General features: G+C 65.4%; 3 protein-coding genes and 1 non-coding gene across 5 annotated transcripts; 2 read left to right on the top strand and 2 right to left on the bottom strand.

Annotated features, from left to right (window-relative positions):
- Positions 1–4,077: 4,077 nt before the first annotated feature.
- LOC129785791 (small Cajal body-specific RNA 2) lies at positions 4,078–4,320 on the bottom strand. The gene has a single exon (XR_008750029.1). It is a non-coding gene; the product is annotated as a small Cajal body-specific RNA 2 (non-coding RNA).
- A 972-nt stretch (positions 4,321–5,292) lies between these two features.
- TMEM167B (transmembrane protein 167B) lies at positions 5,293–8,443 on the bottom strand. Of its 2 annotated transcripts, none has more exons than XM_027789896.2 (3): positions 8,344–8,443; positions 6,723–6,854; positions 5,293–5,988 (listed from the first exon to the last, which is right to left on the bottom strand). In XM_027789896.2, the coding sequence occupies exons 1-3, from the start codon at positions 8,351–8,353 to the stop codon at positions 5,855–5,857; spliced, it is 276 nt and encodes a 91-aa protein (XP_027645697.2). In that variant the 5' UTR covers positions 8,354–8,443; the 3' UTR covers positions 5,293–5,854. The 2 variants fall into 2 exon arrangements, with proteins under 2 accessions (XP_027645697.2, XP_005239666.2); XM_005239609.4 differs by having other exon boundaries at positions 5,293–5,932; positions 8,344–8,371.
- Positions 8,444–10,116: 1,673 nt separating this feature from the next.
- Positions 10,117–11,606, top strand: GPR25 (G protein-coupled receptor 25). The gene has a single exon (XM_005239686.2). It carries the CDS (start codon positions 10,173–10,175, stop codon positions 11,433–11,435), a length of 1,263 nt encoding a protein of 420 aa, XP_005239743.2. The 5' UTR covers positions 10,117–10,172; the 3' UTR covers positions 11,436–11,606.
- Positions 11,607–15,537: 3,931 nt separating this feature from the next.
- Positions 15,538–22,091, top strand: INAVA (innate immunity activator). Its single transcript, XM_055819705.1, has 8 exons — positions 15,538–15,614; positions 16,043–16,164; positions 16,259–16,378; positions 17,048–17,279; positions 19,155–19,208; positions 19,294–19,693; positions 20,209–20,785; positions 21,708–22,091. Exons 1-8 carry the CDS (start codon positions 15,569–15,571, stop codon positions 21,798–21,800), a joined length of 1,644 nt encoding a protein of 547 aa, XP_055675680.1. The 5' UTR covers positions 15,538–15,568; the 3' UTR covers positions 21,801–22,091.

The raw sequence follows: 22,091 nt of genomic DNA, 5'->3' as shown, positions 1-22,091 counted from the left end.
GGAATGGCACCACCGGGAGCGGCACCCGGAACGTATTCCCGGCACCGGGAACATATCCCTGGCACCGGCACCGGGCATCGCCCCCGAGAACGTATTCCCGGCACCGGGAATGTATCACTGGCACCAGGCATCGCCCCCGGGAGCGATACCGAGAACGTATTGCCGGCACTGGGAACGGAACCCCCGGGAATGGCACCGGGAACGTATCCCTGGCACCGGCACCAGGAACGTATCGCCGCCACCGGGCATCGCCCCCGGGAACGTATCCCTGGCACCGGCACCGGGAACGTAACTCCCGGGAACGGCACCGGGAAGGTATTCCCGGCACGGGGAATGTATCCCTGGCACCGGCACTGGGCATCACCCCGGGGAACGGCACCGGGCACGTATCCCCCGGGAGCAGCACCGGGCATCACCCCCGGCACTGGCACCGGGAATGTAACGGCCGGGAACCGTACTGGGAACATATCCCCGGCACCAGCACCGGCCATCACCCCCGGGAGCCGCACCGGGAACACATCCCCCCGGGAACTGTACCGGGAACGGCCCCGGGCACTGCCAGTCCGGGGGTGTAACACCGACCCCCGACCCCCCCTCCGGTAACGGCCCCTCCTCCCGGGCCTGGGGCGGGGGTCACGGCTCCCCCCCGTGCCCCCGAGCCACCCCCCACCCCACGCGTGAGCCTGTCCCCCATGTCCCCTGCGCCCCCAGCCCCACACAGCCCCCCCGGCCACACCCTATGGAGCCCGTGAGCAAGCCGGTGCACAGGGGGGGACACGGCCATGTGCTCTGGCCAGGAGGACATGGGGGACATGGGGACACCAGGGACATGGGAGACACAGGAGGTATGGGGGACAGGGGGGACAGAGGAGATGTGGGGACACCAGGTACAAGGGGGACACGGGGGACATGGGAGACACAGGAGATATGGGGACATCAGGGACATGGGGGACACAGGGAACACAGGAGGTACGGGGGACAGAGGAGGTACGGGGGACACCAGAGCAGGGGGGACACAGGAGATATGGGGAGGACAGGGGGACTTGGGGGAAGTAGCAGATATGGGGGACATCGGGGGTAGGGGGTCACAGGGAACAGAGGAGGTATGGGGGGACATGGGGGACACAGGAGATATGGGGGACACCGGGGACATGGCTCCGAATGTGGTGGGACATGGGGATGGGGGACACGGCTGTGTGGTGGGGACACGCCTGTCCCCACGGTGGCACAGCGACACTGCCACATACCACAGGGACACCGCTGGGGACATGGTGGCAGGGGGTGGCCGCACCTCACGGCATCTGCAGTGTCCCCCCAGCAGAGACCCCACAGCCCCCGCTGAGCCAGTGTCCCCCCCCTCAGTGTCCCACAGTGTGGACACCAACAGCGCCTGTCCCAGTGACACTGACACGTGGCTGTCCCTGGTCACCACCGCAGCTGTCCCCTTGTCACCACGAGCTGCCAACAAAGGGCTGAGGAGCAGAGCCTGGGCGTCACCCGGGGGGTGTCCCAGGGGGACATGGTGCAAGCAGCCTCCTGCCAGGCCTGGGCACCCCGCACGGGGCTCGCATGCCTTGCACGGGACTTGTGCGGCCCCGTGCGAAGCACACACATGTTGCACAGGCCTCGCGTGGCCTTGCGCACAGCTGCCGCCCAGCACAGGGCTCGCACGGCCCCATACACAGCTCACACGGGGGTGCAGGGAGCGTGCAGAGCCTCACGCACAGCCCTTGCATGCTGCAGGGCTGCGGGAGCCCAGGGTACAGCTCACACGTGGTGCACGGGGCTCGTTGCACACTGCAGGTCTGGCACCGGGTTTGCACAGACCCATGCAAAGATCCCATGTGGCACAGTGTTTGCATGGCCCATGCAAGGCTCTTGTGCAACACACAGCGTTTGCATGGCCCTGTGCAAGGCTTCTGTGCATCATATAGGGTGCCCCGTGCAAAGCTCACATGCGGCACTGGGTTTGCATGTCACCATGCAAGGCTCTTGTGCAACACAGGGTTTGCATGGCCCCGTGCAAAGCTTCTGTGCATTGTATGGGGTTTGCACAGCCCTGTGCAAAGCTCTCATGTGGCACTGGGTTTCCATGGCCCCATGCAAAGATCCTGTGTGACACAGGCTTTGTGCGGTCCCATGCAAAGTTCCTGTGCACTGTGTGGGGGTTGCACAGCCCCATGCAAGGCTGCTGCATGACACATGCGCACAGCCCTGCGCAAAGCTCCTGTGTATCACATGGGATTTGCACAGCCCTGTGCAAAGCTCCTGTGTGGCAGTTTTGCACAGAGCTGTGCAAAGATCCTGTGTATCACAGTATTTGCACGGCCCCATACAAGGCTCCTGCATGACACAGGCTTTGCATAGCTCTGTGCAAAGCTCATGTGTGGCATGGTGTTTGCATGGCCTCGTGCAAAGCTCTGTATATCACAGGGTTTGCACGGCCCCATGCAAAGCTCTATATATCACGTGGGATTTGCACAGCCCTGTGCAAAGATCCTGTGTGGCATGGTGTTTGCATGGCCCCGTGCAAATCTCCAGCATGACACAGGGTTTACACAGCCCTGCGCAAAGCTCCTGTGTATCACGTGGGATTTGCACAGCCCCATGCGAAGATCCTGTGTGGCAGTTTGCACAGAGCTGTGCAAAGATCCCGAGTATCACAGTATTTGCACGGCCCCATACAAGGCTCCTGCATGACACAGGCTTTGCATGGCTCTGTGCAAAGCTCATGTGTGGCATGGTGTTTGCACGGCCCCGTGCAAAGCTCCTGCGTATCATGTAGCATTTGCACGGCCCTGTGCAAAGATCCTGCATATCACAGTGTTTGCAAGGCCCCATACAAGGCTCCTGCATGACGCAGGGCTTGCACGGTCCTGTGCAAAGATCCCGTGTGGCATGGTGTTTGCGCCGCCCTGTGCAAAGCTGTGTATTACGGTGTTTGCACAGCCCCATGCAAGGCTCCTGCACGACACAGGGTTTGCAAAGCTCATGCATGGCATGGTGTTTGCATGGCCCTGTGCAAAGCTCTTGTGTATTGCATGGGATTTCCATGGCCCTATGCAAAGCTCCTGTGTGGCATGGTGTTTGCATGGCCCTGTGCAAAGCTGTGTATCACATGGTTTGCATGGCCCCATGCAAGGTGGCTGCGTGACAGGGTTCGCATGGCCCTGTGCAAAGATCCTGTGTGGCAAGGTGTTTGCACAGCTCCGTGCAAATCTTCTGTGTGACACAGAGTTTGCAAAGCTCATGTGTGGCATGGTGTTTGCACAGCCCCCGTGCAAAGCTCCTGTGTATCACAGGGTTTGCACGGCCCCATGCAAGGCTGTTTATGACATGGGATTTGCACAGCTCTGTGCAAAGATCCCGTGTGGCACAGTGTTTGCATGGCCCCATGCAAATCTCCAGCATGACACAGGATTTGCACAGCCCTGCATAAAGCTCCTGTGTATTGTGTGGGATTTGCACGGCCCCATGCAAAGATCCTGTGTGGCAGTTTGCACAGGGCTGTGCAAAGATCCTGTGTATCAGTGTTTGCACGGCCCCATACAAGGCTCCTGCATGACACAGGGTTTGCAAAGCTCGTGTGTGGCATGGTGTTTGCATGGTCCTGTGCAAAACTCCAGTGTATCACATGGGATTTCCACGGCCCAGTGCAAAGCTCTGTATCACAGTGTTTGCATGGCCCCATGCAAGGCTGCTGCACCACACAGGGTTTGCACAGCCCTGTGCAAAGCTCCTGTGTATCGCGTGGGATTTCCATGGCCTCCTGCAAAGCTCCCATGTGGCACGGTGTTTGCATGACCCCGTGCAAAGCTCTGTGTATCACATGGGATTTGCACGGTCCTGTGCAAAGCTCCTGTGTGGCACAGTGTTTGCACGGTCCTGTGCAAAGCTCCTGTGTATCGCCTGGCACGCTCCCGTGCGCTGCGCGGGGTTTGCGCGGCCGCATCCACTGTGCCCGCCCTCGGCGGGAGCTGCGCGCACGGCCCGGACGCTCCGCGCAGCCCTTGTGCGCAGCCGTGCCCGGTGCTTGGGGGCTCCGCAGCCCGGTGCCGGCGCGGCGGGGCTCGGCGGCGGGTCAGAATCGCAGGGCGCTCAGCGGCCGCGGCCTCGCCTATCTGATCGACTCATCCCGCCCGCCGCTGGGCCGCCGCACATCGCCCGCGGGCTTCGCGGCGCCGCTCTTCTCACCTCGGCCCGGCGCCGCCGGCCGATCGAATAAGATCAACGTGTAGGGGGGCCGGCGCGCGCCGCGCACCACACACCCGCGCCTCGCACACGCGCACACACACGCACACACGTGCCTCACCCGGCACCCCGCACACGCACCCCGCACACGCACCGGCGCCGCCGCACCCCACCCGGCCCCGCCCCCGCGCCGCCATTTTATAGCGCGGCCGCGCGGGGCACGACGGGAAGAGCCTGGCTCTGCCCCGCCCAGCTGCAGCGCGCCCCCTGGAGGCGGGAGGACCCCCCCAACGGCCACGCGCCTGCGCGGGCACCGCCCCCCCACTGCTGGGGGGGAAGGGGGGGCGTGTGTGCGGTGTGTGAATGCGTGTCTGTGTGCGTGGGGCTGTGTAATGTGTGCACGCGTGTCTGTGCGTGGGTGCAATGTGCGCACGCGTGTCTGCGTGGGTGTGATGTGTGGACACTTGTCTGTGCGTGGGTGTGATGTGTGCACACGTGTCTGTGATGTGTGCATGCATGTCTGCGTGGGTGTGGTGTGTGCACATGTGTCTGCATGGGAGCGCGATGTGTGCATGCGTGTCTGTGCGTGGGTGTGACGGGGCATGCGTGTCTGTGCGTGGGGGCTGTGTGTATCTGTGTGTGTGTCTGTGGGTGCCTCTGGGTGTGCACATCTGTGTATGTGGGGATGTGCGTCTGAGCACATGTATAAGCATGTACATGGACACACGCACAGCAGCCCCACATGCTCGTGCTGCGCACCACCGGTGCACACGCAGCCTCCCTTTGCACTCACCCCCTGGGTGTGCCCGGCCTCACACGCATGTGCACACCACACCCCCAGCCTCCCACTGCCACCCCCAGCCACACGTGCGTGGCCTTGCACACCCCTCCCCTGCAGCAGCACATGGTGTGCACGCCTTGCACGCTCACCCCCCCGTGCCCCACACTGAGCGGCTGAAGCACTCCTGGCCCTGTGGGGCAAGAGGAGCCAGCCCTGCAGCCCCCCACCCTGGAGCCCCTCGCCCCACAGGACCCCCCACCCCATGGGAGCTGGCCCCACAGCCCCTCGCCCCACGGGCCCCCCAGGAAGGGAGCCGTTGCTGCCCACAGGGGAACCCCCACTTTATTTGCACATTGTGGTCCGGCATTTACCAGCCGGGGGGTTACAAATGCTGCAGCTGCGGGGGAGACCCCCACCAAGGGACCCTGCACGCTCCCAGGAATGTAGGCAAATCCCGCTGGTGAGGAGGGTCCCTGCCCGCCCCCGGCCCCCCCAGTCCCCCACAGCAGGAGGCTGCACCATCCTCCGTGAGCTGCGGCGGCCATGGTCCTGCCAGGACAGTGTTCGGCATGGGCAGAAGGCGCTCAGGGGGTACAGCCGGATCCCCCCCCCTCACCGAGGGGCTGGCAAACTGAGCCCCTCGCCTGCGGCCCCACTGCGCAGCCGGGAACTCATGTTCCAGCAGCTCAAAGGTGGCCCGGTGGCACCCACGGCCGCTGGGCCCTGCCGAGGGAGATGAGGTGGGTTTAAGCCGGGTGCCGGGCCATGGCGTGTCCCCAGGGATGCCACAGGCAGGGTCCAGGCTGGTGGCAGGGTGGCTGGGGTCAGTACCGAGGTCGCTGGTTGTCGGCGCCGTTACCGGCGGGTCCCCACGGGGTCACTTCACCACCAGGACGTAGAAAGCCATGAGGACGCAGGAGACGGCCACAGCCACGTGCAGGCGGGTGCCAATGACAGCAGCTGGGGGGTCAGGGCAGAGTGGCGTGAGCCGGGGTGGGTGCAGAAGGTGCCCTGGGCTGGGGTGAGACCCCTGTATCCTCATCCTGGTGCCCAGTGTCCCCATCCCAGACCCCTGTGTCCCCACCCTGGCGCCCAGCGTCCCTACCCCGGACCCCTGTAACCCCATCCCGGATTCCTGTGTCCCCAACCTGGCACCCAGCATCCCCATCCCAGACCCCTGTAACCCCACCCCAGACCACTGTGTTCCCACCATGGAGCCCAGGGTCCTCATGCCAGACCCCTGTAACCCCACCCTGGAGCCCAGCATCCCCATCCCACACCCCTGTAACCCCATCCCAGACCCCCGTGTCCCCACCCTGGAGCCCAGCACCCTCACCCCAGACCCCTGTGTCCCCACCCCAGACTCCCTTAACCCCATCCCAGATCCCTGTGTCCCCAACATGGCACCCAGCATCCCCATCCCAGACCCCTGTGTCCTCACTTTGGAGCCCAGCATTCTCACCCCAGACCCGTGTCCCCACCCTGGAGCCCAGTGTCCTCATCCCAGACCTCTGTAACCCCACCCTGGACCCCAGTGTCCTCATGCCGGACCCCTGTAACCCCACCCTGGAGCCCAGCATCCCCATCCCACACCCCTGTAACCCCATCCCAGACCCCCGTGTCCCCACCCTGGAGCCCAACATCCTCACCCCAGACCCCTGTGTCCCCACCCCAGACTCCCTTAACCCCATCCCCGACCCCTGTGTCCCCATCCTGGCGCACAGCGTCCCCACCCCAGGCCCTGGCTCACCCTTGTAGAAGACGCCCCAGACGCCACGCTTCTCGGAGAGCAGCCAGGCCTTGAGCCGCGGCACCTTCCGCAGGTAGGCACAGGTGCAGACCAGCAGCAGCCCGAACACCAGCAGCCCATCCAGCGAGTACACTGCAGGGAGCCTCAGTGGGGCCAGCCCCCCCCAGACAGACCCAGGCCCCCAGCTCCCCCCAAAAGGGACCCAGGCTCCCTACCCAGGCCCCCCAGCTCCACCCTAGATGGACCCAAACACCTCCCAGGCCCCCCGAAAACAGACCCAGGCCTCCCCAAGGCCCCCCAGCATTCCCCAAAGGGCCCCAGGCCCCCCAGCTCCCCACCCAGACACCCCCAGCTGCCCCAAAAAAGGGCCCAGGCCCCCAGCTCCCCTCCCTGGCCACCCAGATCCCCCTGCGACAGACCCAGCCCGCCGCCTCCTCCCCGGCCCCCCAGCAAAGGACCCAGCCCCCCACCTCAGCTCCCTCAAAAAGGGACTCAGGTCCCCAGCTCCACACCCAGGCCCCCCAGCTCCCCCTCAAACCAGACCCAGGCCTCCCCCAGGCCCCCTAGCTCCCCACCCAGACACCCTTCTCCCACTCCCCGCAAAAGGAGCCCAGGCCCCCAGCTCCCCTCCCCAGCCTCCCAGCTCCCCCCTAAACAGACCCAACCCCACAACCCCTGGCCCCCCAGCTCCCCTCCCAGGCCACCCAGATCCCCCCTAAACAGACACAGTCCCCCCCTCCTCCCTGGCCCCCCACCTCAGCTCCCTCAAAAAGGGACCCAGGTCTCCAGCTCCCCCCCCAGGCCCCCAGCTCCCCTCCCTGGCCCCCCAGCTCCCCCCCAAACGGACCCAGGCCCCCACGTGGCCCCCTAGCATAGGTCCCAGGCTCCCTGCTCCCCACCCAGGACCCCAACTGCTAAATGAACCCAGATCGCCCCCCAAAGGAACCCAGGATCCCAGCTCCCCGCCCAGATCCCCCTAGCCCTGCCCCCTACTAGTAAAAGGGACCCAGGACCCCAGGCCCCCCACCTCCCCCTAAAAGGGCCCCAGGCCCCCAGCTCCCCCACAATTGGACTCAAGCCTCCCAGCTCCCCACACAGACCACCCCAGATGCCGCAGAAGGGGCCCAGGCCTCCAGCTCCTCTCCCAGGCCCCCCCAGCTCCACCCCAAACTGACCCAGGCCCCCCAGCTCCCCACACAGACCCCCCAGCTCCTCCCAAAAGGGCCACAGTCCTCCAGCTCCCCACACAGACCTCTTAGCTTCTCCAAAAAGGGGCCCAGGCCTCCAGCTCCCCACACAGTCCCCTCAGCTCCCCCAAGAAGGGGGCCAGGCCTCCAGCTCCCCTCCCAGGCCCCTCAGCTCCGCCCCAAACTGACCCAGGCCCCCCAGCTCCCCACACAGACCACCCTGCTCCCCCCCAAAGGGCCACAGGACCCCAGCTCCCCACACAGACCTCTCATTTCCCTGAGCTCCCCCAAAAAGGGGCCCAGGCTCCCAGCTCCCCACGCAGACCCAGCCAGCTCCCCCCTCCAGGGACCCGGAGCCTGAGCGGACAGTGACACCCCCCACCCCCCGTCCCCGGGGCTCCCTGAGGTGCCCGAGCAGCCGTGTCGTCCCTCACCGTTGGTCATGGCGGCGGCGGAGCCCCCCGGCGCTCCCCGGCCCCGCGGCGCTGCGCACGCGCGGCGCCCCTTCCCCCTCCGCCGCCAGCGCGACACCGGAAGCCGCAGGCGCGGCCAGTCGCGCGCCGATGGCGCCAGGCACGGGCAGCCGACGGCCGAACCGCCAGGCGGGGAAATCGAGCCGGCCTGCGGGAGCAGGCGACCTCAATCGAGCGCCTATGGCAAGGGGCAGTGTCAGTATAGCCCAGTACTGGCCCCACTCGCCCCACCAGCCCCCGTGCACGCGGCCCTCACTAAGCCCCAGAAACTACCAGTGCACCCAGTGCGCTCACCCTCTGTGGGGGGACACCCCATTCCAGTCCCCCAGTGACCCCCTGTCCTCCCAGTAACACCCCAGTGCAAAAATCTCTGCACTGGCTCCCAGTGACCTCCATGTTCCCCAGTAACTCCCATCCCGCCCAGAGCACCCTGTTCCCATCGCAGCTCTCCCAGTAACTGCCAGTGCCCCCAGTAATCCAAGGTTCCCCAATAACCAGTGCCGCCAGTAATCCCCCCAGTAACTCTGTGTGCCACACAGTCCCCACCCCAGTCCTCCCATAAGCCCTGTCTCCCAAATGACCCCCAGTGCACCCAGTCTGCACCCCTCCACCCACCAGGCCCACCCACCCACCCTTCTACCCACTCACCCACCCACCCACCAACACACCGCCCATGTGTCCATCCCTCCACCCATTCATGTCCTTCCACGTACCCACCATCCCCCCCTGCATCCACGTGTCCATGGGCGGTTGGGACAATTGGGTTGGGATGGTGGACCAGGGGTGGCCGAGGGAGGCGGCGTGGCAAGGATGGGTCAAGGGATGCTCGTGGGTGGCTGGGCCATGGGGACAGCTGGGGCCAGGCTGCTGGGACACCCAGGTCAGGAGATGGTGGGGCCATGGGGACAGCTGGTGCCAGGCTGATGGGACACCCAGGTCAGGAGGTGTTTGGGCCATGGGGACAGCCATGAGGACCTTCCTGGTCCCCATGTGCCGCAGCAGGAGCTGTAGGTGGTGGTGGGGCCGGACCCCCTGCGGGCAGATGGGAGCAGGAGCTGGCTGGCAGGGCTGGGGGCTGCCCTGAGACCCCCCGGCAGACTCGGCTGCCCCAGCCGGCACATGGGAATGGCACCCGGCGCTGTTATTCCGGGAGAGCTCATGGCCGGGGGCCACTGCCTGGCACCCCTGGGGTGGTGGGATCCCATGCGCCGGTGCCCGGGATGAGCTGGCAGAGCCGGGGTGGCACTGGGCAGCGCTCGCACACCCCAACTGGCACCTGCCCCGGCGCTCACTGGGGGGAAAAAACCATAAAATAAAGGCTGTCATCTGGTTTTCTTGATGCAAATGTGCCAGATGGAGACAGCAGTGGGGACGGAGATGGGGACAGGCACAGGGATGGGGACAGGGTTGGGACGGGGATGGCAACGGGGATGGGGACAGGCACGGGGATGGGGACGGGGATGGGGACAGGGCTGGGATGGAGATGGGGTGGTGCTGGCTTGGGCTGACAAGGGACAGAGTGTAGCCACGGTGGGAAAGTTGCAGGGCAGTGTGTTTGGTAGTGGTCCCATCCCACCCCAGATGCAGGCTGGTGTCCACCCAAGGCCTTCAGCCATCTCCTGGTGACACGGAGCCTTCCTCCACCCCCCTGGTCTTCCTCTCCCCCCTCCTCTTTTGGGGGTTTCTTTCTTCTCATTGTGTTTTTTTTTTTCTGTTTCCAAAATTAAACACGCTTCCCCTCCTGCCCCTTCCACCCTGCAGCCCTTGCCCCATTGGGAAGGAAGTGCGAGATGCTGTTTTTGAGCAGATATCAAATCAACAACCCGACCGCTGGGTGCGGCAAGCACCACCCTGGGCACTGGGGAGGGCACCTGGCCACCACCATGGCTCCTGAGGAGCTCTCCGGCTCGGCTGACTACGATTACCCACCAGTGACCAATGTGATGGTGAACGAGGAGGTCTTCTCCAGGTGGGAGGTCTTCTTCACTACTGTCTTCATCCCCATCCTCTACACCTTCATCTTCCTCCTCGGCCTCGTGGGGAACCTCTTTGTCATCATGCTGATGGCCAAGAAGAGCGGGGGCAAGCGGGTGGTGGACACCTTCGTGCTGAACCTGGCGGTGGCTGACATCATCTTCATCTGTACCTTGCCCTTCTGGGTGGTGGCAGGGGCGCAGGGGAACCGCTGGCTGCTCGGTGAAGGGCTCTGCAAGGTCAGCAGCTATGCCATCGCCGTCAACCGCTGCTCCAGTATCCTCTTCCTCACTGCCCTCAGCATGGAGCGCTACCTGGTCATTAGGAAGGTGTTGGACACCAAGATGGTGGGTTCCCAGAGGTACATCCGCATCACCTGTGCCATCATCTGGACTGTATCCCTCCTCCTGGGTGCCCCATCCCTGGTGTACCGGCGCCTGGATGGGGACGACTGCTGGGATGAAGATGGAGAGGACTTCAGCCTGGCCATGGTCTTCCTCACCTTCCTCCTGCCCTTGGGGATCATCACCTTCTGCTACTGCTCCATTTACTGCCGGCTCCAGCGCCACATCCGGCTGGGCAGGGGCGTCCAGCGCTCCCACCGCGCCATCATCACCATCGTCGCAGCCTTCCTCTGCTCCTGGCTGCCCCTCAACACCTGCAAGGTCCTGCTCTTCTTCCTTGCCAAGGGGATGCTGGTCCTGTCCCAGGGGCAGGAGGTGGCCCTGAGGTGGGTGGTGGCCAGCAGCACCTGCCTGGCCTTCGTTAACAGCTGCGTCAACCCCCTTGTCTATGCCCTGATGGACGGGCGCTGCCGCCCCCGATGTCCCTTCGGTCCCTGCACACTGGGGACGGGTCCCAGCACGGCTGCCCGCTCCTCCACCACCGACTCCAGCCTCCTCTTTGGTGGCCGCATCTGGACCAAGACCCCCGCTGGCCCCCAGCACAGGGCTGGGACTGAGCTCCAGCTGGCACCGGGGGTCCCACGGGGCCACCCCGGGGTGAATACCCCCCCATGCTCCCCAGTGGCCCCGGGTGCCACCGCGGTCCCCGCTGTCCTGCCTGGTCCCCAGCTTTAATCCAGGTCCAGCCCCCCCGGTGCGATTCCCGAGGGAGCAGCACCCCATCCCAGCCCCAGCCCTGAGCAGGCAGGATCTGGCCCCAGGACAACCCCCTTCCTGCCCCATCGCCCCCCCACCCCGAGATGCTCTTCATAAGGGATGGCTTCAGGAGCAACAACCTGGTTTTAATCCAAATTTAATCCCAATTAATAAAACTTAGCCCTATGACTAACAATGTATTTTAGTCTTTGAGCTGTTTTTACCACCCGTGGGGGGGAGAGGGGGGGCTCGGCGCCAGTGGGGCTGCCAGCAACTCTGCCTGTTGCAGGGACAGAAAAAACCCTTTTTTTCTCCAAATCTGCCTTTTTTTTTGCTCTGCTGGGGTCTCTGTGCCGCTGGGCAAGGGGTGGCTGCGTCAAAGATGGGGTCTGTCCCATCCCCCGCCATCACAGGGACATCGGGATGCTCTGGGGGCGGGGGGGCGGGTGCTGAGGGGGCTGTGGAGCTGCAGGGCACCGCTGCTCTGCCTGTGCTCCTGCCTGCAGCTGCCTGCGGCTGCCTGCTGCCTGTGCAGCGAGCGCCTCTCCTGCCTGCACCCTGCCTGCCCCTCACTGCTCCCTGCCTGCACGCTGCCTGCTCCTGACTGCTCCCTATCTGTGCCCTGCCTGCACCCTGCCTGCACCCTGCCTGCGCCCTGCCTGCACCCTGCCTGCGCCCTGCCTTCCCCTAACTGCTACCTGTCTGTGCCCTGCCTGCCTCCTGCCTGTTCCTAACTGCCCCTGCCTGCCCCTGCCTGCACCCTGCTGGCCCCTCTCCTGCCTGCACCCACCTGCACCCATGCTGTCTGACTGCTCACTGCTCCTCTCCTGCCTGCAGCATCTCCCCTGCCTGCCCCTGCCCACCCCCTGCCCTCTCATCCCGGTCCCCACAGGCCGTGGGACCGTCCCCCCGGCTGAGACAGACTTTCCACCACCTGCCCCTGGCAGCCCAGGATGTGGCCAACCCGTCTGTGCCCTGATTCATCTCGCTCTGCACCGGCAGCTGTGGCAGCGGCGTTCCCACGGCCTGGCACAGCCCTGGCACAGCCCTGGCACAGCTCTGGCACAGCTCTGGGACAGTCCTTGCACTGCCCTGGCACAGCCCTGGCACCAGCCCTGGCACTGCCCTGGCACAGCCCTGTCACAGCCCTGGCACAGCTCTGGCACAGCTCTGGCACAGTCCTTGCACTGCCCTGGCACAGCTCTGGCACAACTCTGGGTACCACCTTTGCACTGCCCTTGCACTGCCCCTGGCACAGCCCTGGCACAGTCCTTGCACTGCCCTGTCACAGCCCTGTCACAGCTCTGGCACAGCTCTGGCACAGCTCTGGCACAGTCCTTGCACAGCCCTGTCACAGCTCTGTCACAGCTCTGGCACTGCCCTTGCACTGCCCTGGCACAGCCCTGTCACAGCCCTGGCACAGCTCTGGCACAGCTCTGGCACAGTCCTTGCACAGCCCTGTCACAGCTCTGTCACAGCTCTGGCACTGCCCTTGCACTGCCCTGGCACAGCCCTGTCACAGCCCTGGCACAGCTCTGGCACAGCTCTGGCACAGTCCTTGCACAGCCCTGTCACAGCTCTGGCACAGCTCTGGCACAGCTCTGGCACAGTCCTTGCACTGCCCTGGCACAGCTCTGGCACAACTCTGGTACCACCTTTGCACTGCCCTGGCACTGCCCTGGCACAGCCCTGGCACAGTCCTTGCACTGCCCTGTCACAGCTCTGTCACAGCTCTGGCACAGCTCTGGCACAGTCCTTGCACAGCCCTGTCACAGCTCTGGCACAGCTCTGGCACTGCCCTTGCACTGCCCTGGCACAGCCCTGGCACAGCCCTGGCACAGGTCTGGCACAGCTCTGGCACCACCTTTGCACTGCCCTGTCACAGCCCTGTCACAGCCCTGTCACAGCTCTGGCACAGCCCTGGCACAGGTCTGGCACAGGTCTGGCACTGCCCTGGCACTGCCCTGCTCTGCCCCTCACCTGTCTCCTCCTGCCTGGGGACAGGGACAGGACAGGCTGCCTCTGCTCCCAGCGGGTTCCTGCCCTGGGAAGGGACGGTGGCAGCAGTGCCAGGGTGGCAGTGCCAACCCCATTGCCCTGCCCGTGCCACCAGGCTCAGGTCCCTGCTGGCCCTGGCATTCTGGGGACGCCAGCCCTGGGGGAGATGTCCCAGCCATGGGCCATGGCAGGGATGGGGACAGTGTCCCTGTGCCTGGCCTGGCCCTGCACAGCACCAGGGATGGAGCCACCACCCAGCACTGTGCCGTGGTGTGCCATGCCATGCTGTGCCATGCCGTGCTGTTGCCATGGTGTGCCGTGCCATGTCACACAATACCATGACATACTGTTCTATCTCATATCATGCCCTACTATGCCACACCACATCATGCCATGCCATGCCACACCACACCACACTGTGCCATGCTATGCCATACCATGCCGTGCCGTGCCAGGCCAGGCCATATGATACCATACCATGCCACACTGTGCCACGCTACACTGTACTTTGCCATATCACCCACAAAGTGCCAAGCCATACCAAGCTGTGCAGAGCCATACTGAGCTGTGCTGAGCCACGTCGAGCCATATGGCACTGTGCCATGCCGTATTGAGCTGTACCAAACTGTAGTGAGGTATGCCATGCTGTGCTGAGCCATGCCAAGCTGTGCCAAGCCATGTCAAGCCATACAGCACCATGCTGTGCCATATTGAGCCATACCAAGCCATACCAAGGCATGCTGTGCAGTGCCAAGCCGTGTCAAGCTGTGCTGAGCCGTGTTGAGCCATACGGTGCCATGCCGTGCCATATTGAGCCGTACCAAGCCGTGCTAAGCCATGTTGAGCTGTGCCAAGCTATGTCAAGCTATGCCGAGCCATGTCAAGCTGTGTCAAGCCCTGTGGAGTCATACAGTGGCATGCTGTGCCATATCGAGCCATACCAAGCCGTGCTGAGCTGTGCTGAGCCATGTTGAGCTGTGCCATGCCATGCTGAGCCATGTCAAGCCGTGCTGAGCCATGCTGAGCCATCCAGCGCCATGCTGTGCCATATCGAGCCATACCAAGCCGTGCTGAGCTGTGCTGAGCCATGTTGAGCCGTGCCAAGCCGTGCCATGCTGTGCTGAGCCATGTCAAGCTGTGCTGAGCCATGTTGAGCCATCCAGTGCCATGCTGTGCCATATTGAGCCATACCAAGCCGTGCCGAGCCGTGCTGAGCCGTGTCAAGCCGTATGGTGCCATGCCGTGCTGTACTGAGCTGTACCAAGCTGTACTGAGCTGTGCCGTGCCAAGCCGTGCCATGCTGAGCTGGTGGGCAGGCCCTCGCCGTTGCCGCCGCCGTGGGGCAGAGGCCGGGGCGCGTGGGGCGGCATGGGCGCGGGTGGCGGCGGCTGGGGAAGGTGTTGCTCACCCCGCTCCTCCCCTCCGCCTCAAGTCAAAACACGTCCCCGTGTCCTGGGTGCAGCAGAGCCGGCAGCGGCGGCGAGCGCCCAGGTAAGGCATCGCCCCCCGGCCCCACCGCGGACCCCCCGGGACCCCGCACCCCTCCCTGCCTCGGTTCCCCAAGCCGCCCCGCATCCTGCTGGGGGAAACTGAGGCACGGCAGGGGCCACAGCAATGCACAAACAGAGGCAAGGACACCCCCCCTCCCACCCATTCCCCCCCCCAAGAGCAGGGGGTGCCGGGGATGAGCCCCTTTCCCAGGGCCAGCAGCCACCCCCACTCCGGGAGCTGCCTCCAGCCCAGACGGAAAAGAAATCAAAACTGGGAGAAACTGGGAGAGGCGCCCAGCGAAACCGGCCGGGGCGGGAGCAAGGCCCCCCCCAGCCCCCCCGCCACACCCCGACCACCTTTGCCCCCGGGATGGGTCTCACCCAGGCACCACGCACGTGTTCGCACACCTTTGTTTATTGTAGGACCTACAAGAAGGCAGGGAAAGCAAACACGGCCTCGCCTTCCTCCCCCGCCGCCATCGCCATCGCTGGGCGGCCGGCAGGGACGGGGCGATGCGAGGGGCTGGGGGGAGCGTGGGCAGGGGGGCACCCATGGGTGCTGCCTGGGGGGTGGCGAGGGGACAAGGCTTCTCCCTGCTGTTGCCCGTAGGGTCCCGGCCCGGCATGGGGGAGGTGAGCGACACCGACAGCGGGATCATGCTGCACTCGGGTGAGCGCTGGGGGGGTACTGGGGGGGGAGGTCCCGGGGTGCCCCCGTGCCCCCCACGTCCTCTCGCTGGGCTGAGATCGGGGCACTTGGGTGCACAGGGCTGCCCTGGGGACACACAAAAGCTCCTTGAGGGTGGGGGTGGGGAAATGGGGGGTTCCCCTGTCTGGGGGGGGGCAGACCGGCTTTGACTCAGCCGGATTTCACTCCGGGATGGCTGAGTCAGGGTGAAACCTTCCCTGTGGCCACCCCCCCACCCCCCCCCCTGTGCTGGGAAATCACGGCTGCCCCAGGGGAGCTGGAGCACCCATGGGTGTTGTTGGGGGGGGGGGCTCACGGCTGCTGGGGGAAACTGAGGCAGGGAGACTGGGGTGAGGAGGGGGAGTGGGGGGTCTGGGTGCATCTCAGAACATCCGTCCATCCGTCCCCAGGCCCCGACAGCCCCGTGTCGCCCCTGAAGGAGCGGGCGCAGGCAGGGCGCAGGCAGCAGGCGCTGGAGGCTCGGCTGGAGGGCTGCGTGCAGGAGCTGCGGCGGCTCTGCCTGCGCGAGGCGGTGAGTGGGGGGGGGACGGACCCCTGCCTGACCCCCCCTGCCTGACCCCCCTGCCCCACGCCAGCAGCTCAGTGTCCCCGGGCCGCCCCCCCAGGAGCTGACGGGGACGCTGCCCTGTGAGTACCCTCTGAAAGCTGGCGAGAAGCCCCCCAAGGTCCGGCGCAGGATCGGTGCTGCCTTCAAGCTGGATGAGACCCTCGTTCTGCATGGGGCGGTGAGGGGCTCGTCAGTGTGCAACCGGGGTGGGGGGCATCCCCGTGGTGGGCAGTGGGGACCCCACCAGTGTGCAACTGGTGTGGAGGGGCATCCCTGGGGTGAACGGTGGGGACCCACCAGTGTGCCACTGGGGTATCCCTGTGGTGGGCAGTGGGGACCCCGCTGGTGAGCAACTGGGATGGGGGCATCCCTGGGGTGGGCAATGGGGACCCCGCTGGTGAGCAGCTGGGATGGGGGCATCCCTGGGGTGGGCAGTGGGGACCCCGCTGGTGAGCAACTGGGTTGGGGGCATCCCTGGGGTGGGCAGTGGGGACCCCACCAGTGTGTAACTGGGGTGGGGGACATCCCTGCGGTTGGGAGTGGGGACCCTGCTGGTGAGCAACCGGGGTGGGGGGCATCCTTCGGGTGGGTGGTGGGGACCCTGCCAGTGTGCAACTGGGATGGGGGCATCTCTGGGGTGGGTGGTGGGGACCCCGCTGGTGTGTAACCGGGGTGGGGGGCATCTCTGGGGTGGGCAGTGGGGACCCCCCTCTAGCCCAGCCTGGAGCCATGGAAGATGTCCAAACGTCACCCAGAGATGTCCCCATGCCCATCCCATCTTGTGCCTGGCTAGTGTGCAAGCATGATGGGGGTGGCAGCGTGCTGAGCGTGTCCCCTCGGTCCCCAGGACCCGCTGAGCGCCCTGGAGCGGGACCTGGCGCTGCAGCTGCAGATCGCCAAGGCTGCCCGCCGCCTCTGCCGGGAGGAGAACATCAGCAAGCGGCTCCGCAAGCGCCGGCAGACAGCAGCGCTGCTGGAGGAGCAGAAGCTGAAGGACCTGGAGAACATCCTCAACCAGCGACGGCTCCTGGCTGGCCAACGGCCTTTGCCTGCTGGTGCTGGAACCAGTGCTGCTGAGGGTGAGCCCCCCTTGTGCCCCCCTGGCTGGCCGTGGCTCGGTTGGGGGATGCTGGTGGTCAGGGAGGCAGAAATGGGTGCAGCTTGCTTGGGTGTCGTTGGTGAATGCACCCCAGTATGCCATCCCTGGCACGTGGCACCCCAGTCCTCCATCCCTAGTGAATACACTCCCCAGGTGCCCCCCAGTATGCCATCCCTGGCGCGTGGCACCCCAGTCCTCCATCCCCAGTGAACACACTCCCCAGGTGCCCCCCCATATGCCATCCTTGGTGAACACACCCCATTTCCCCGTCATCTGATGAGTGCACCCCTGTGGATGCGTCCCAGTTCTCCATCCCCAGTGAATGCACCCTACTGGGTTCCCCCCAGTGTGCTGTCCCCAGTGAATGCACCCCAATTCCCTACCCCTGGTGAATGCCTCGCCCTAGATGCACCCCAACACACCATCCCTGGTGAATGCACCCCAATTCCCCATCCCCGGTGAATGCACCCCCCCTAGATGCACCCCAACACACCATCCCTGGTGAATGCACCCCACTGGGTTCCCCCCAGTGTGCTGTCCCCAGTGAATGCACCCCAATTCCCTATCCTTGCTGAATGCACCCCCCTAGATGCACCCCAACACACCATCCCTGGTGAATGCACCCCAATTCCCCATCCCCGGTGAATGCACCCCCCTAGATGCACCCCAACACACCATCCCTGGTGAATGCACCCCAATTCCCCATCCCCGGTGAATGCACCCCCCTAGATGCACCCCAACACACCATCCCTGGTGAATGCACCCCAATTCCCCATCCCCGGTGAATGCACCCCCCTAGATGCACCCCAACACACCATCCCTGGTGAATGCACCCCAATTCCCCATCCCCGGTGAATGCACCCCCCTAGATGCACCCCAACACACCATCCCTGGTGAATGCACCCCAATTCCCCATCCCCGGTGAATGCACCCCCCCTAGATGCACCCCAACATACCATCCCTGGTGAAGGCACGACTCTGAGAGCCCCCTGAATACCATCCCTGGTGCAGGCACCCTGGTGAATGCACCCCAATCCCCACACCCCCAGTGAAAGCACCCCGATATGTTCTCCCTGATGGGTGCACCCCACTGAAGGCACCCCAGTACTTCATCCCAGCTGACTGCCCCCTCATGCATGCACCCTGACATGCAGCCCCCAGTGAATGCACCCCAATGCTTCATCCCTGGTGGCTGCATCCTTGTGAGTGCACCCCAAAACTTCATCTCCAGTGCATGCACCCCAATACACCATCCCTGCTGGAGACACCCTCATTAATGCACCCCGATACTTCATCCCCAGTGATTACACCCCAGTGCACCATCCCTGCTGTATGTACCCCCAAGAATGCACCCCAAAACTTCACCCCTGCTGGTTGCACACCATGTCTGCCCCCCAATCCGCCATCCCCAGCAAATGCACCCCAATGGGTGGCAGGATTTGGCCCCGCTGCGGTGTCCCCCTCCTGGTGGCAGCCATCCAGGTGGGTCCCCCCTTGCCCCCGTGCGTGCCTCGGCTCTGTCCCCCCGGGACTTCTGCGTCCAGCCGTCCCCAGGGACCAGAGACATGGTGGTGGTGGCTTCTTCCCTCCTGGTGCCCCCAAACCTGGCCGGCTCCCCTCCTCCTGCCCAGCCTGGGCAGGCTGGGAGCTGCCTGCAGCGCCGGCAACGCAGCTCGGCAAAGCCGGCCTGGCCGGTACCGCCACTGTCCCGGAGCGTGTCGGGACAGGCGGCGTGGGAGAGGGAGAGCGGAGGCCTCCGGGGACGCGCTGGGTGGCGGCGGGTGCCCTGGGAGCGTTTTGGCACCAGCACCGGCACCGGCACCGGCACCGTTCTCACCTGTCCCCTGCCCCGCAGAGCTCAGCGCCTCCGACGAGAGCTCCCTGTCGGATGCCGTCCTGCTGGAGGAGGGTAAGGGGGCTGCGGGGGCAGGGGGGACACACTGGGGTGCCCCCCCGTGTAGGGCCCCCATCCCAACCCTCCATCTCTCCCACAGAGGAGACACGGCTACCAGGACCTGCCACCCCACGGGGGTCCCCGTCCCCCGAGGAGCCCCCCGAGGGGGAGGGTTCAGGGCCCCCGCCGGCCTCCTCCAGCCCCTGGTGCGAGACCAGCCTCGACAGACCCTATGAGAAGGCCAAAAAACCTGGCTTCGACCCCAGGGATGGGGAAACCCGGGGGTCCCGGTGCTACCCCGGGTCCCCACCAGCCATCCCTGCTACCCCCTCGGCCCCCGGCAGCCCTGACCCCACAGCCTCACTGGCACCCAGGACGGGGGACGTCCCCCCCTACCGCTTTGTCCCCATCAGGACCCTGGTGCTGTGCCGGCAGGCGGGCTCCAGCGCTCCCAGCACCCCGGAGCCATCGGGCCGGCGAGGACAGTCCCAGTCCCTGAGGTATGTCCTGTGCCTGGGGAGGGGGGACAAGGGCTTCTGCAAGGGAGGATGGAGACAACCCCATGGGAAGGAGGATGGAGATACCCTCATAGAGATGATGGAGCTAAACCCATGGGGAGGAGGAGCAGGGGGGAGATAATCCCATGGGGAGGATGGAGATACCCTCTTGGAGATGATGGAGCTAAACCCATGGGGAGGAGGAGGGGGGAGATAATCCCATGGGGAGGATGGAGATACCCTCTTGGAGATGATGGAGCTAAACCCATGGGGAGGAGGAGGGGGGAGATAATCCCATGGGGAGGAGGCTGGAGATAGTCCCAGGGAGAGAAGATGGAGCTAACTCGCTGGAGATGATGGAGCTAACCCATGGGGAGGCTGGAGCTAATCCCGTGGGGATGCCTCACCCTGCACCCACAGGGTGCTCAGTCCCATGTCCCCCCCCTTCCCACACCCCCGGCCTTTTGGGTGAGAGGCAAGGGGAAGGGGCCGCCTCAGCTGCAGCCCCCTGCCCGCAGGGTAGAGGCGTGCTGGCAGCCCGGCGAGCCGCGGGGCCGCAGTGCCGTACCCCGCCGGCGCCCCACGTACTACACAGTGACGGTGCCCACCGCCTGCATCCCGACCCCCGGCCCCGCCTGCCGCTCCGGCTCCGACGACAGCATCTCCGACCTCTCCAGCATCTCCCACGCCACCTCCCCGGGCAGCAGCAGCCCCGACGTCTCCTTCCCGCGCCCCAAAGTCCCACCACCCCTCGCCGAGCCGGGTTACTACCCCCGCGGTGCCCACCGGTTCCTGCCACCTGCCAGCCCCCCAGCTTTCCTCTACGAGCAGGATCTGGCCCCGTTACGCTACCAGCGCCTGGTGCCCTCGCACAGCCGCATCGTGCGCACCCCCTCGCTCAAGGACTACGCGCCGGCCGGGGGTCGGGGGCTCTCCAAGGCGGCTGTGACCGAGGAGCTCAAATCATGGCACCAGCGTGCCCGGCTGCGGGGTGCCCGTCCCCACTCCCTCGACCGGCAAGGGGCCTTTCGGGGACCCCGCGGTGGGACCACCAGGGACGTGCCCATCACCCGTGGAGTCCTGCCGCGGACTCAGGTAGGGCATTGGGTGCTGGGACGGGGGTCGGGGTGCGGGAGAGTGGAGGGCAACATGATGCCCATTCCCCTATGGTGACCCCCTGGGTGCTGCCCTGTGGGTGACTGGGTGACATGAGTTGCCACCCTGAGGTGGTTCATGGGTAAGTGGCTCTGGTGGGGTCCCATGAGGGTCCCCAGAGCAGGCATAGGGTCCTGAGGGGATCCATGGGGAAGAACTGGGGTCCCATGAGTTTCCCTTGGGGCAGGACGGGGGACCCCTAAGGGTCCCTGGAACAGGACTGGTGAAGGTCTCGTGGGACAGGGCCAGTTCCCTAAGGGGGTCCCTGGGACAGGCCCAGGGTCCCAGAAAGGTCCCTAGTGCAGGAATGGGGTCCTGAGGAGGTCCCATGGCCAGGACCAGGGTCTTCTGAGGCTCTTGGGCACAAGACCAACATCTCTCAAGGCTTTCTGGGGCCGGATGAGACTCTCTGATGGTCCCTCTGGGCAGGTCCAGGGTCCCATGAGCAGGATCCAGGGTCCCATGAGGGGTGCTGGGTCAGGCCAGGATGCTGAGGGGGTCCCTGGGTCAGGGCTGGGGTCCCACGTGGGTCCCTCCAGTCACACCCAGCATCCCACGGACAGAACCCAGGGCCCCACGTGGGCTCAGCAGCGGGGTGCCCCTGGGCAGGAGGGTCCCTGCAAACATTTTGGGGGGTGGCTCCCCTCCACCTGGGGGGTCCCGCTGGGATGGGTGCAGGCAGCACAGCGTGGCACACTGTGCTGGGATGGTGGCACCCATGGCACAGCCGGGGCCCATGCCGGGCAAGCCAGGACCTGCAGCCGTGCCCCCCCCAACACCCCCTGCCGCGGGATGTGCCCCCTGGGGTGCTGCCCGGTCCAGGGTGGGGTGCCGGCACCCAGAGGCTCCTTCTCCCACGCAGGCGCCCCCGGTACGTGTCCTGCGGCGCTCGGCGGACGGCGTGCCCGTGCAGGTCTACGTGCCTGAGAATGGCGAGATCGTCACACAAGTGTGAGCGTGGGGACCCCCACCCTGGGGGGGGCACAGCCTGGCTGGGCCAGGGCCAGGGCCGTCCCACAACCCTCCTCCCCCCCCATCCCCCCCGTATGAAGACACGGGTGGGAGGCACAGCCGCCCCCCAGCGCTCCTGGGGTGTGCGGCGCTGGGACAGGGTGGCTGGGGCTGGCCCCCACCCCCGTGTCCCCTCGCTGGCACTGTGACCCCGATGCTGATGGTGCCACCGCGATGGGGGGCGTTGGTCTCTAATAAAGGTGGTCGTTGAGGTGCTCCTGCCCTCGCCAGCCTC

The sequence above is a fragment of the Falco peregrinus genome, chromosome 16 (genome assembly GCF_023634155.1).
Source record: "Falco peregrinus isolate bFalPer1 chromosome 16, bFalPer1.pri, whole genome shotgun sequence".
NCBI lineage: Eukaryota > Metazoa > Chordata > Aves > Falconiformes > Falconidae > Falco > Falco peregrinus.
This window is presented reverse-complemented; position numbering and strand designations above follow the sequence as displayed.